Consider the following 16,666-nt stretch of genomic DNA (forward strand, 5'->3'; position numbering starts at 1 on the left):
ACAAGTGGTGAAAGATTTTGACCTATAGCCTCATCGGAATTGAATGTTACACCACACGAGGACTGTTGAAGGGAGCGAAACAAGTGGTGAGGAAGATGCTGATCTATAGCCTCATCGGAATTGAATGTTACATCACACGAGGACTGTTGAAGAGAGCGAAACAAGTGGTGAAAGATTTTGACCTATAGCCTCATCGGCATTGAATGTTGCACCATACCGGCATTTACTTTCTTAAAAAGTAAGTCGAATCGTAATGCTTAAAATATCTATAATCAGTTCGTAATTTTCTTCGCAACATACAGGATGTTTCAAATTAATGCATACATTCTTCCAAACAGAATACATCACTAATTAAAGGAGATAGGTATACGATTTTTGTGGTGTTTTGTAGTTTAAAGACGTAAATGTTCAAAAAGAGTCATCTTCCGCCGTAATACCTCGTCGACAACTACGTAATCGTTTCAAATGGTATATCATCTCAAGCTTGCTCCCACTTGTAGTTTTCAGTCGGCGTACTGTATTCTTTACAGCTCCCCAAAGGAGGGAAAATATTAGGGGAGATTAAATCTAGAGATCGAAATGGGTACTCCGCAGTCCCTCTCTTTGGGAATATGCTATCCAGAAAGTCTTTCACATCGAGATGAATGGGCACGTACTGTCGAAGTTAAGTACTAGTCTTAATTGTCAAAATATGTTTACGTCCTTAAAGTACACAACACTATAAAGGTTGAATACCTATCTCCTTTAATGAGTAAGACAGTATGTTTTAAAGAGTATATACAGTAATTTGAGACACAGAAACAAAAAAGTCATTAAAATAAACAAATAAATTTGACAGAATAGCAATTTTTATTCTTACAACGATACAAATTTTGTTATTAGCCTACTTTGTGATATCATTATTACTATATATATACATAATCTGTTCGATATCAGCGATACATAGCAAATACTCTATCACTCTATCAAGGCCACTTGTAAAAGCGTTACTCTGTAATTCGATTGCAAAAGGCAATTGTTACTATGCCATGGCAATTCCGTATGATATTAACATAACGAGCTATATTGTTTGAAACATATTTCTAAACTCCAATTAGTATATTTTCTTAATAACGTTAGAATATTTACTTACTTATGAGTGCAAGCTTCTAATACGTACATTGTATTTCGTCTTGCACACAGGTCCTTTAAAATATTGTCTACAGTATTTTCATGTATGTATGTGTATATATATATTTATATGTATAATAGATAGTTTTCTTGTCTACAAAATGATGACCAAATATTCAGTAAACAGTATTCCCACTACTACCATTCTGAAAGCATTCTAATTTTGAACACAAGTAAGCTTTTTCTCCAGACAAACTTTGTGTTCTAACATTTAACAGTAAAATATCAGTAAGTTGGACATTCTTCTGTCTTGTATATTTTCTTCTCGAACTCTAGAATATAGAGTGTCCACGCCCTCTCTCTCTGGAATATCTCTGAAAGTGGAATAAGTTTGGAAGAGTCTGTAGTTGTCCAACTTAGAAGGGAATTTACTGTAATTGTTTATGATTTTTCTTTCTATCAACAGTTATATTATACTAAAGAAACGTCTATCATTACAACAATTTATACATCTTTGTTACAATATCGAGCTATAAAACTATTTACCCTTTTCCTGTATCCATGCAGAACAAATCCACACAACACGCAAGGGAATATTCTCAGAAGTGCGCCAAAACTCCAGAGATATTCCTAGAACAAACCTGAAACATTGTGAGTTGTGTAGCACGAATATTAAAGAATTCCATTTTAAAATTTCCTAACAAAGAAACAATTATTGTTCTTAAATATACAAAATAGTACATTATTTTAATATTAATAAAATTTTTTGAGAGACTGTTACTCATAATTTGAGAAAATGTATATAAAGTAATTCTGATCTAGATGTAAATCCATGTTGTAAATAGACAGTATAGATAAACAAGAAATACAACATATAGTAAACTTTGTAAGTTATATATATATATCAGATATATATATTTTAATTCCCTCAGAAGTAAAGAAGAAAGACTACACTATCATCTTCCTTTGCGTTAACATGTTCATGAGATCTTGGCGAGGAACAAATATCTTTCAACTCGTAAGAAATTTGATAAATATGTAAAAACGTTCTTCTTATAGATATATATAGATAGATTGATTAACAATTTTTAAAATTCTTTTTCAAGATTAACTTGTTATTATAATCATTTTTTCCTTATCCAAGTCAATAATAATATTTACAAACAAGGGTATTGGTCTTTTGTTACTTGTAATAATCTTTCGATATGTTACAAACATTGTTTTTTTACGAAATTTAGAAAGAAAGATTTTTATATGGATATATGGATATATATGTATTATATAAATACTTTCATTTTTTAAAAATTAAAATTCTAAACTTCATTCAGTAAATAGTTCAGATTGTTGACAGTACTATAAAAATGATATTAATAGCTATCTAATATAATTTCATTATGAGTACTATACATAATGAAATGATATACTTAATATATACTAGGTATTATATATTAAGTATAGTATTTATGCTAATACTATTTATAATTATGTATTTATAACTTACTTAGTATTTCTATATTATATTAAGTATAGTACTTAATAATGTATACTTAAGTATATATTAAGTATAGTATTTATCGATGTTATACTTAATGAATACTTTATTTTAAGTACTTATTAAATATAACATACAGGGTGTTAAATAAATGTCGCAATATTTTGTTAACAGATTCTTCACATCAAAATAAAAAAAGTTATTATGGACCCGTGCTCAAAAGTGGATAGTTTCGGAGTTATAGGATGCTGAAAACTTGAAATAAGTGAACTTTAAAAGTTCGTAGCTCCACTATTATGGGATCTATCATAGTAGGGTCAAGACATTACTGAGGAACTAGTATGTGAACTATCCATCATTTAGAACCTCCGGTATTTGCACAATCATTATGAGAGAAGCTACTTGATCATTCTCCATATACCTCTCTAAAAATTGGTGTGCAAGTACTGGAGCATTCTTGAACATGCATATTTAGATAGTTCACATACTAGTTCCTCATCTTGACTCGATTTCGATAGGTCCGATACTAGTGGAGCTACAAATTTTTTTAAGTTCATTTATTTCACGTTTTCGGCATCCTATAACTCCGAAACTTTCCATTTTTGAGTACGGGTCCATACGACTTTTTTTTTCTTATTTTGATGTTTTCCAAAATATTCTGACACATTTATGTAACAGCCTGTAAACTTAATATCATAATTAATTTATAAAAATTATATTAAATAGCTCTATGGATCTTATTAAGTTAATCCTGTTTTGTTTGAACTGACTTGTTAAAAAATTTACTTATTTATTAAATTTAGTGCATGATGACGCTGCATTAATTAATCTTATTCCGGTGTATTGTTGAAACAATACACTTCAATCTGTTAGTGTATTTATGAAGCCTGTAATAAATTTCGATATTGTACGAGCTTTGTTATTTCCTAAAATGTTTTTACTATACTACAAACCTCTTCATATTATTTCTGACCAGCTGGCAGTAATAACAAAATATAAAACAAATCCATATTTCTTTAGTTTAAGTGAATAAATATTTTACACCACACAGTTAAAATTTACAGTACATATTTGAAATGCTGAAGATACCATATATCAGATGAAGCTAGGTACTCGTGAAATAAAGCCAGAATAGTATATATATATCCCCTTCAACAATTTGGAAAATAATAGTAATTCTTTCTGTAAAATAAAAAGAATGTAATACTTGTTTTTCATATGCATACTTTGGGAATTAAGAAAAAAGACCCCTCTTTTGGTCAACATATTTTATTACAACTTCTGATATGTTTCAACGACAATGATGATGTTTGCCAGAAAATTTTGCCTTTGAAAGCAGGTTATTTCAAACAAGCACTACGCACGCCATCTGGTTTATTTGTATCTGTGGATATATATATTTTATGTATAATATTCTATTTTCTTCTGTTTCTAAAGATTATGCCACTTCAAATTCTTTGTTTCTAGAATAAGAGAAGATTAACTGACAAATGAGGCAAGAAAGATTATTTATTTGGCGACAAGTAGCAATATTAATCCACAGTAATTTTAAAAATACGATGAAATTATCTTATTAACATTACAAATAAAAAATTAATAATATTCTTAACATTCATTTTTGTAATTAGAGTTACGATATACGTGTTTTCAACGCTTGAAATAGCATTGAAGGGAACTGATACATACGTTTAATGATCATAATTTTATTTTAAACCAATGCCATGAATGATGTTCGATGGTCCTTGCTGCGCAGTAGCATTGAGAAATGAGATAATCACCACTAATCATCATAAGTCGACAAGTAAACATAGAAAGAAATAGTTTTGTCGATGTCATAAAAATTTTAGGGAATAAATGTATCATTTTTATTTCATTTCTGTTTAATCTTCCACTTAAGCATTGATTTTATTCGAATACATGCTATTTTTTTCGTAATCAAATATTAATAGAAAAATAATACACATTGATAGATTTTTTTCTCTTACTTTATGAACAGTACAAAATTATCTAATTATAATGTACTTATGCATGAAGTTCACAGTTCAATCGAAAGGTGGCTGCAATTGCAGAAAAGAATGTTCATTTCTGGCAAACTGTCGAATGTCAACATAAGCTTCAACTACAGGTAGAGTGCAATATCAGTACCTAGAATAATGTTTCGAACATCATTCTCAACGACACAAAACCTAAACGGCAGAAAACTTAAAATTTAGAGCTCGTGTCCATATGTTTAGTTTTTGTGGTGCCGTTTAAGTCTTATAAACGCTACCTAGGCAGTTAGGCTGGTGGTGACTCTTATGGGGACGACTGAGACGTTCTTCTTTTCAAATAGGGATATTATCAAATAGGAAAGACAATGAGATGTGTTACATTAGCGTTGCTAAATTTCAAGAGTATTAATTTTTGCTATAAAAAATGTTTCTTTACTTTGTTTTAAAATATTCTTTTCATCAGCAGTATTTTTGTATTTAAACGTCATGTTTTATTTAAAGTATTATATCACTACATTACCCTATAGCCCAAATCGCAAAAAAAAAAAACTCATTTAGAAAAGTATTCATTCCTCAAATTGAAATAAATAAGCTACTTACTTCAATCTTCAATACTATCAAATTGCACTATTATTTCTGTTCTTTTCCGACGGCATATTAAAAATGCTTTCTTAGCCAGTGTATCTCACTCTTTGTCTGCGCAGCCATCGAATTACGTTCCTGGCACTGTTGTTTAGAACAACATTTTGATTAATAATTACTAGAATATATGGTCAACAATGAAATTATTGATAATGACATATTTAATGACCAAGGATGGATTACAAATTTGACCAAGGAAATAACTATAAATTATTAACAACTTGTGCACCTAGTTTCGGCAAGTTATCATTCTCTTTGTCAGACACATTGAATACAGATGAAGAGATGATTAATCGTTGAAACAGTAACACAAATTATTATCGATATATAGTTATATATATTGGCCAAACTTTTTATTTATTGTTATAGATATAGTCAATCTACTATGGACATATTATAATGTAAATATTTATTGATTGTAATCTTAAATTATAATCTTAATTATTAATCTTAATAAATAGTGTTAAACTATAATCTTTTAATTTATTTGAAGTTCAAAATAGTTCGAGACTATTCCACGCTCTTTCCAACTAAAACGCTATATTAAATACGAAACACTATTTTTACTTATTAATTAAAAACATATATTTAATCACATATGAAGAAAATAAAGATCCTTATAGGCCTAACTGTTTTAAGTTATTAAATATTGACATTTTGTTTGAAACATTTGTACTAAATACTTTGTTTTTCTAATATCTTTTTTGTGCATATTTGAGCATAAATTATATTTCAGTACATAACTAGGTAACATATAGTACTCGTCTAGTTTAGAATTGGAGTCTCAAGATCATGGCCTTAGTACCACCTCTATCTTCTCGGCTACCGGCTTTTCGACCATCTTATGTATATTATAGTTTTCCCTCACACCTTAGCGCTTTAAACATAATTTCTAACCCTAATAAAATTGTGAATTTGTGGTGAACAACATCGTGTCCGTGCGTATTTCTCAAGGTTCTCCCGTTTCCTTCCACGTTTCCATTTCACCAATTATTTTATAATTATTCAGTTTCATCAGCCATTCGTCTTCTTTAGTCGGCAGGGCATAATCGTGGGACGTAAAACTGAAAGTTTTCATTTTCATTTCCTAAACAAAATTATCTCATTTTCTGTATACAATGTCGTTCTTTGCATTTCACCTATTTGACGAATGGTTGAATGAGGGAAATGTTTGGTCAATACTTTCGTGTATTCATTTAAATATAGTACATCTGTTAAAATTTTGTGCTTTGTACCCAACATATAATGCAATAAGCATTTTATAAATTGTGCCAAGCGTAGGAAAAGAAAAGTATAAATAGATATATCTTTTGTGTTTATAAAATTGTGTATTAGTAATATTATCAATTAATTTTGTTACTTCTGATGATATCAGAAGCAATTACTGTTACTAGTTCCAGTTTGTATACGTGATTATCCTCTTACAAAAGCTAATGAACTTTATTTACATGACTTCTTCGTTAGCAAACTTTTTAGGATTGGATTGGCAACAGTGAAGAACTGGCAACATCTCGACACGCTATTTGAGCCGAGTGAAGCTCGTTAAGGAAAGCTAGAGGTGAAGAGGCGAGATTTATCTGCCATTCTTCAACATCTTCATAATTTTTCATCCATTTTGCCTTTAAAATTATAATATTACAAAACTATTTATAAGAAAAGTCAATGACATAGATAACTGAAACTTACCGTAGGTCTGCATCTTCAGATATAAAAAATCAGTTGAGGTTAAGAAAGAAAAAAGCTTGGGAGCTGTGCGTGCGGTGGAGAACTGAGTCCATGACCTTGAGATACCAATTTTAAAGAAATCGATTATAATAAGTAAAAGAAAACACAATATTAACAAATTATTTTCAGCAAGCCTTTCGAAAGATACAAATTAGCTTAAACTGGAACGCAGTATTGCTGTTACTCGTACTTTCTAACTTGCCCAAATACGTATACATGTTTGTTCTTTCCTTCTGTCCCATTGACTTCAGTATTCAAATAAATAAGTTGCAGAAAATAGCATTAATTCGAAGCCATACACTGCTACATGTGCAAGATTAATAGATAAACTCTACGTTAATGTATTAGCTTATAAACAGATAATTTGAGTCTTGAACACAAAAGTTTTCATGTAATATGAATTATAATTATTAAGTAAAGATCAAATACATTTTGAAATCCGGTTTAACAAGAACATTTTGAAATCCGGTCATTAACTCTTATTGAACAATGTTATTTCATACATTAGAGCATAGTCTATTGTTCGTAGTACTACACAGTTCATTACATGACTAGATTATATAGAACTTATATTTGTGATAATTATCTAATTCCAAGAAACTAGGTTGAAGCGTGAACAGACTGTTTGTGAAATATTTTTAGTTTTTCTAAGCGATATTTAGTAATATAATTAAGAGCTCAGAAAGCAGTAGCTTTAACATTTGTATATGCACCTTAACTGATGAGCTAATAGTGAACTAGCAACTAGTACTAGAAAATCTATTTCACTCTATTTTGTCATTTCTTAAAGATATATTATCTTTCAGATAAACCAAAGATTTTTTTTTTTGTTAAAATTTCAATAAGAAAATTATGATACATATCATGTAATCAAAGCAATTTTGCATCTTTGTTGTATGTAGAAGCTAGTGTATGGTAGCTGTATGCATACCAACTGTACTTATCAGCATGTTCGCTTGTTTTTGCGTTAAATGAAACGTATTAATAATATTTCATTGAAGTTGATGGAAGCTTATACAATGGTCATTCATTTTGCTAACTAAATATTAACATTGAGGCAATAAAGGAAGGGGCATCTACCGAACTTTTCCACGTCTTTGTTTAACGATATTTTGAAAGAAAATTTTTAAATTATTGGTAATGCGTGTAGCACCTTAAGGAAAGTAGAAACAGAAGTCTCACTCGACGTTTTTGACAAAGCACATCGAACAGTACGACATCTGGTAGGTTAAATAAAATATATAATTTTACAAATTCAAATTTAAGTGTGAACAGAAAACTCTCCTTCTAGAATTATTTTACTGATTTTCATTTATAATTTGCAGAAAGAAATCGAAGCACTTTAGTGTTTATTATGAGAACGGTCGTAATCTTTTGTATGATACTGGAAGATGATAGAGCGGTTCAGAGTTGTTAAACGTAACGATTAAGAATAAAGTTAAGCTGGGATAAAAGTGTATTATTAGAATGATTAAAGATTTAATGTAATCATAATTCCATTACTTTCGCTGAGATATCGCCAATACAATGAGTACAAAAGCAAATGAAGTGGTCATTTTTTTTATCACAATAAGAAACCAAAGGAATGGAAATCCACGAGCGAAAGAAATCATTTTGTTTAGATTAACTTATAATTATTAACGCAAATTTGAACTTTTGTTCGATATATCTAACTTCTGACATTTGAAATTACCTAATTTACAATTACATCATACAATTTAAGATAATCTAATTTAATGATATCCTCAGTATGAAATGGAACTATTCCAGTTTAGAGTTTTAATTTCAAATCCCGTCCTTCTGTTCTTTGGGTACGAGCATGTTCACTTTACTTGTAAGAAATGTTTAAAATTCAATGAATTCCATGGCATATTTTCATTTGTTGTTTTCAAAACGTAGCAAAAGTTAAGGAACTTTATTAACATTTTGCAACTTAGTTCTTCGTTCTTACAAAAGGCCTGCAGGTAGTTTTTATTGGGTAGTTTATGGGTTAATGTTAATTAATCCTGCAAGTGTTAAACAGATATTCTTAATTACTCAGTAAAGACTTTACATCTAAACCATCAAAGATTTTCATAATGAACTGTTTTATGATAAAGAACTCAGTAAAGGTTTACTGGTTTAGATTATTGTATTGTAATTGTTATTACATAATGTTTCAAATCTTAAAAATGTTATTTTACTTTTCCCTATGGTATATTGGAAATATATATGAAGAGGTGTGAAATAGCTTAGATTTTTCCGAACTTAAAAGTTATATGGTTATCCAACTTGTTTAACGAGGAAACTGAATATATTGATGGAATTTTAAAATAACTCTCAAATGTATAGTCTTTGGCTCCTAAAGTACAGCTTTTTTTAAAAAATAAAATAATAGCTAAGTTAAACAATCATCCATATGAAGAAAATTGCTATAGCTTGTGGATGTGGTAATTTTTTAAAAAATAAACGAAGTAGCTCGAATGAAAAGCTAGAGAAGTAAAGAACGTTAAACATGATGTCAAAGAGAATGTATTCAAGTTGATTTTTTTAAAAATGAAACAAAAACTAATTAATAAGCGACCTGAAAGGAAGCTATAAAAGATGATATCTTGGAAGTAATACGCAAGATGAAACTATCAGCGGTGCTCTTAGCATATGAAAACTGGGTCCACGCCAAATTAGTTGTCCATAGTGAATTGTAGTGATTTTAGTGATTAAGATAATGTTTATGTAGATTTAACAGCACTCATAAAGAATGAATTTAATGCAATTCTCAATTAAAATAATCCAATTTCAGCTCCTTTTCAATGCTAATATGCCGTACTGCTCTAATTACCATGATGCCCCTTCCCTTATATAGCATATTTGTCTTTACCAAAGCCCACCCATATTTAGATCTAAATGTTTCTGATTATTGGTATTACAAAGAGTGGGAAATTAATATCAAGAAGTGTATCCTGCAGTAACAATGTTTAACTTTAGTCCTAGTTCTACAAGACCTCTAGTTGCTGAAACCCTCCATATAGAGACAGCTGATATTGCCAAAACAACTGCACACTCAAGATACAACGCATAAAAAGTTCGAACAACACCTGGCTCATTTCCAACACCACCGGCCGTCGTGAAGTCCAGAGGAAATAGAAAACACGAAGATGGTCCTTTCCCTCTGGCTAACCCAAAAAGGAGAACACCTAACAAATAATACAGTGCAATGACGGCTACAGGGGACCATTTCAACCACGTTGGCAAATCACCAGATTCCGAAATGGTCTCTTTGTTGTTGTAAGTCGATACTTTGGAAGAGGCAGAGTTTCGTCTTCTAACTTGTGAAGGAGAAGTTCTTGTTCCATTTCTGTTGTTGGAAGTAGGAGTTGTAGCAGTTGCAACACCAGTGGAGTTAGTATTATTAGTGTGCGTTTGTTGTGCCGTTTTCTGGATGGGAGGTAATTGAATTCTCGTCCTGTTTCTGTACACTGTACCGTCACTTCGATCTTCCCGTGCCGGCAGCACTATAACAGTTTTCGCTGATGATGACGGCCATTCAACGTTCACTACATCTGATCCCGCAGAGGACTTTCGCCTAGTTTGCGGTGTGGAGTTCACTGAACTTACTTCCGTTGTTGTGGTTGGTCGCGAACTAGATTCATATCCACTATTATTACCCGTTTGAATAGCATTTGTATCGTCTGAAGAAGTTCTTCTAACAATACCACGAGGGGACACTGATTGTTGATAGAATTGCTGTAATTGTTGGCTCTCTTCGCATTCTTCCACACGATAATTGTTGGAAATTGGCGTAGAATTCTCGGGATTACGGGTTCTTCTTCTTGGTGGCGAATATTTAGAAATGTCCGTCGGCGTGCGTGGCGGTCTTCGAATTATTGTTGGCAGGGACGGGCTGCTTTTGGTTCCTTGAAGCTCCACACTTTCAGGAGAATCACCTTCATTTTTATTGTTATTACGACTTTGTTGACGGTTCCCGCGGAGTGCAACAGATATGGACGGAGTTTTCCGTGATACATGCTGCAGAACATCAGCTACCAAAGTTCCAAAATTGACGATCAGAAGAAGATGCAACGGTATACCCACTGCTGCAAATATGACCGCAGCCATTCTGCCCATTGAAGTACGTGGCACAGGTGCTCCAAAGCCTGCATGAAGTAAACAAATGAAAATTACTAGATTTGTTTAGAATAGCTTTATATTACAAACATTTATAGAAAGGATGGCCATATTGGGGTAGCAAGTCATAATACAAAGTCCAACATTGAAATTTTCTGTACAGAATTGAGGGAAAAATGGCTATTTGAAATATTTAGACCACTTTTACAAAGAACAAATTTGTACAGAATACAGTATGTAACATTTATAGCGTGCTAATAATCAGTATTGAACAGTAACATGATGAATACCATGCAAAAACAATGGAAAAAGACTGGAGGCGCTCGAAATCTGGTTGTGGAGAAGAATGGATAAAATTAGTTGATTCGAACGGGAACGAATGAATGGTAGGGGTGTAAAGAACAGTTATAAAGAAAATTGAAAAAGAGGAAGGAAAACTGGTAGGGAGATTTGTTGAGAAGGAATTTATCATGAGCGACATAGTATAATAGAAGATACGGTGGTAAGAAAAAGAAGGAGGGACGAAAGAGCATACATTTCGCGAACAGTACTAAAACAAAACAAAAAAATCTTATATGAAGACGAAAAAGTTAGCTACTGTGATGCATAGAAGCTTCCCAGTTTGATATGCGATGATAAATCCATGAAAGAAAAAGTATTGGAGGTTAGAACTTCGAGATATTTTTAAAAATGGATATAATGGGGGTCAATTTTAGGAAAATTTTGGAGAACGTCAGGAATTAAGGAACGCTATGAAAATATTTTCACAATAAAATTATATATATTAAACGTAATACTTAAAATTAGAGTAACCATTCCTTTAATACATAAGATATACCATTACTAATAGTATAGGTACAGAGTTGCGATAACTGTTACAATATTCATTATTGTTAAATTTTGCTTATACGTAGCATAAAGAACATGCTTCACATTTTTTTCAATATATTATTGTCGATCTTTATCTGATTTTCTTTCTGTTTTTTACGCGTAATCGATCGCAGAAAACCATTTCCGCTATCTATATTACCGTTTTTATACTGTAGTGATCAACGTTAAACCAGAAATGGTTTATTTCTACCACTTCTGGAGGATGGGTCACCTCCATTATTGAACTAGATTTTTCACTTTTGATCCTTTACAACTTGGTAAAATACATAATAATCTTAAGATATTTTGGTTCTCGGCGCACACACACATTTTTGACCACGGGTCCATATGAACTGTTTTTTCTTATTTTAATGTGAGGAATCGCCTGTTTCAGTTTGTCGGTCTAGTTAATTAACACCCTGTATATATATATATATATACAGGTTGTTAATGTACTAGACAGACAAACTGAAACAGGTGATTCCTCACATCATTAAAATAAGGGTGGGAGCGCGGTGGCTCAGTGGTAGAGCGTTCACCTGTGGTGCTTGGGGTCACGGGTTCGATCCCAGTCCCCGCCAAGTGAACTTTGTGGTGGACAAACACCGTGGGTTTTCTCGGGGTTCTCCCGTTTCCTCCCACTTTCTTCATTCCACCATTTCACTCATCTCTCGTCATCACCGTCTCCTTTATCCTAACCGGCATAAATGTGGGACGTAAAACTCAAAGATTTCATTTCATTTCATTCATTTCAATTCATTAAAATAAGGAAAACAGTTCATATGGATCCGTGGTCAAAAGTTCATACTTTCAGAGCTATGACTGTCCAAAACCGTGGAAAAATGAACTTTGGGGGGCGAATATCCCCAAAACTATTAGCTATTAATCTGACGCGGCATGTTTTTGTCTTAGACTTGTAATCTGCTCTATTCAAAAATGCATGATTCTGAATCGTTCAGTGGCGCCGCAAGGGAGTTCCCCCACAGGAAGTGGGGTTCCCGGATATTCCGTTACAACAGATGGGTCCGATTCATGACAAATGGAACAATGTCGCATCAAGTAACAAAAAATAATTGACAGACCATCAATATTTTGAACAGAATCAAGATGGCGTAGGATTTTTGATGTGTTGTACGGACTGAATGTAGTGGATAAAAGGAAATTAAATAAAATTATTATATCTAGACCCTACAGGTTGATGACCCACAATCATGACCTGTATGCTAAAGGAGATAGACATTGATAATACGTAATGAATTAGGGAAGATTGAGGGAAAAGCTTGTATACCAATACACGCTTTCCCCTCATATCTTTTCTGTCTATCAATACAAAACTTGGTACACATTTCTTATCCCATATAGTATTTTTCGAGATACATTTGGATTGTGTGCTTTTACCCGAGGCCACTCCAGAGGGGTCCAAAGTTGATGGTATGGATTTCTGGAGGGAATTTTCGCGACATTATCCCAATTTTCCCTGTTCAAGTACGTTATGGACCCCAATCCATAGCGCCTCTGGAAAGCTTGTTTCATGTTGAAGAGAATGAACAGTGTTGATGCAATAGCTATTTCATTGTGAGTCTACGATTTTCTTTATAGTAACAGGGTTAATGGGCCCCAGGGACTTGTCCATGGCACCTAATTTTTTGTGCATGAACATATCTTTGTTATGTTTATCGAATGGACTAGGTTTGATTCGGATATCCGGATGACACCGTTCCTTGTTAATACCTGTAATAATAATAATAATGTTATAATGCATTAGTCTTCTCAATACTTTTAGAATTTAGAATACAAACTCTTCTTCCTCAGGAGACGCGCTCTTCTTGTATTCTTATCTTGGGAGAAACGGTGGCTCAGTGGTAAAGCGCTTACATCTGGTGCGTGAGGCGCCTGGTTTGATCTGCGGCCAAGTAAGTTTGTGGTGGACAACATCGTGTGCGTGTTTTTTTTTCGGGGTACTCCCGTTTACTCACACACTCTCATTCTACTGAGTATTTCATCATCATTCACTTCCTTCCGTCTCCCTTAGCCTAAAAAGGGCATATTTGTGGATCTTACACTGAAAGATTTCAATATACGTATTCTTATCTTAGTACCGTATTTTTTTCATATCTTGTAAAAGTGGTGTTAAGGCTCGGTACGCCATCCCTTGTCTCTCTGTTTCAACATATCACTATATGCCACTGTCTCTGTGTATCGAACATTTTTTTTCTTTGGCAATCTTGCAGATATAGTCAAAGGTCTGTATGAAACATATAAAAATATCATCACTGAACAAAATTCACTAATTCTTATTGTCAATTGTCACATAAAATCTTTGTGGTTTTATTATTATTATTATTATTATTATTATTATTATTATTATTATTATTATTATTATTATTATTATTATTATTATTATTATTATTATTATTATTATTAATCACTAGTCTGTATTCAGTAATGGATCTTGTCTCTGTTAAACCTTCAAACAGACACAACAAAGACTAACGTAATAGATCATCTGATTTACATTACTTAACGAAAACTGCTGATCGTACTCATTTACATATTACGTAATCGTTTCACACGTAACAAATACGTCATTAATTAACAGCTGGACTTATTAGAAGTTCATTGTGTTTAAGGAAGAGCAACCTTGACCATGGACTTAGTATAATACAAATCATGTTTTTAAAATACTAGCTAAAATGTTCATTCTTCACAAGGGGTTAATAACTTCATGGAAATACTTTGAACCTTCAGCTCTTTCCCCCTTTAAAATATACATATTTTAATGAAAGTGTAGGCATCACAATAGAAACCCATAACATATTCTATTTCTGGCATAAATTTTAAACACCTTACTCCCCTTAAGATACTCGCTTATTTTGAGTGAGGAGTTTACATAGACCCTACCGAGTTTCATATGTTCCTCAAAACGGGTATTTGAAGAACGCCGGGACACGTATTCGTGTATTTTGAATGAGTTTACATATCGAATTTCATATATCCCTTAAAACGGAACTTTCTAAAAAGCTGGTACACGTACTCGCTTATTTTTAATGAGGAGTTTACATACCGAGTTTTATATGCCCCTTAAAATGGGATTTTTTAAAATCGTTGTCACATGTAATCGTTTATTTTTAATAAGAAATTTACATACCGAGTTTTCCGAGTTTCATATGTCCCTTAAAACGGGAATTTTCAAAAACGCTGGGATACGTACTCGCTTATATTTTTAACGAGGAGTTTACATACCGAGTTTCATATGTCCCTTAAAACGGGGATTTTTAAAATCGTTATCACATGTAATCGTTTATTTTTAATAAGAAATTTACATACCGAGTTACCCTAATTTCATATGTCCCTTAAAACGGGAATTTGCATAAACACTGGGATACGTACTCGCTTATTTTTAATGAGAAGGTTACGTACCGAGTTTCATACGTCCCTTAAAACGAACATTTTCAAAAACTAGGACACATGCTAGCTTATTTCTAATGAGAAGTTTATATACCGAAAATCTTTGAGTTTTACGTCCCACGGTTATGCCGGTTAGGCTAAAGGAGACGGTGATGATAAGAAATGAATGAAATTGTGGAATGAAGAAAGTGAGAGAACCCTGAGGAAACCCAAGCACACGTTGTTTGTCCACCACAAAGTTCACTTGGCGGGGTCGTTTATATACCGAGTTTCATATGTTCCTTAAAACGAGAATTTTCAAAAACGCTGGCACACCTAAAAGAGGAGTTAACATATCGAATTTCATCTCTGAAACTGACAGATTTCTGAAATACTCTATTTTTGGCAAAAAATTTCTACGTTACTGTCCACTTAGTATACGCATTTTAATCAAAATGATACGAAGAAATCCACTTCAAGATAGGCGATAACTTTATACAAGTTAATTTCAAATGCTTCAGCTCTTCCCCCGCCTTTCGATCACAAAGTAGATTATTTTCATTTTTTTAACATTTATACATAGATGTTAAGTAAACTAATTTTAATATCAATGTAATAATTTGATTTTTTTTTTTTTAAATTTGAAAATTAAGATTTCATCTTTAAGAGAAAAAAATCAGATACCATGCATTCTTCTCTTGCTGTTTATTTATTATTTGTTCCTGCTTGCACAGAAGTTAACCGCATTCAACTCTCGTGTTACAAAACTTAAATGGGTAGCATTGAAACACGCAATAGCTAACCTTGGAGACTGTAAGCGCCATCTAAAACGGAATGTCCAAAACAAAAGAAAGTAGGCCAAAGCAACCACCACATTCTAATCTGTACATTCTATTGATTCTAATCGTGAAGGAAAAGGGAAGAGAACAGGGAAATGGAAAATGGCGTGCTACAATCATCTGTAATAGTAAGCCAACATGCTTCCCCTAGTTGCAACATTCAAAAACTATTATATCTTTAAGCATGAAATGACTGACTGTGCCCACGTTTTGTGCATGGAAAACAAAGATACAGCACCGATATCGACATAGTGATTTAAAAAGCGTGTTTTCACATTCATAAAAAGACTTCTTAAACAGAAAGAATCCCAATTTGTTTCACTTTTTCTACATATTTGACCTAAATTTTGAAGGTAAATATGAATCGTTAAATTTTACTTCTGTGAATTCTCAAGATTATGGGGGCTTAAATTTCTGCAAAGGTCTATTTTGAGTAAGTACATCAATGAAATAAATGCAAAAAAACAATTTAATTTCCATGGGTATATGTTTCGTAAGTTAAAGAA

General features: G+C 32.4%; 1 protein-coding gene across 1 annotated transcript in view; it reads right to left on the reverse strand.

Annotated features, from left to right (window-relative positions):
- Window positions 1-837: 837 nt before the first annotated feature.
- Window positions 838-16,666, reverse strand: part of LOC145681088 (uncharacterized) — a 137,544-nt gene continuing 121,715 nt past the window's right edge. Inside the window, exon 2 of the mRNA XM_081752463.1 lies at window positions 838-11,093. Coding sequence (XP_081608589.1) covers window positions 9,886-11,093 — 1,208 coding nt within the window. The 3' untranslated portion in view covers window positions 838-9,885. The remainder of the gene's footprint in view (window positions 11,094-16,666) is intronic.

The sequence above is a fragment of the Thermobia domestica genome, chromosome 3, assembly GCF_964235325.1.
Source record: "Thermobia domestica chromosome 3, izTheDome1.hap1.1, whole genome shotgun sequence".
Taxonomy (NCBI): domain Eukaryota; kingdom Metazoa; phylum Arthropoda; class Insecta; order Zygentoma; family Lepismatidae; genus Thermobia; species Thermobia domestica.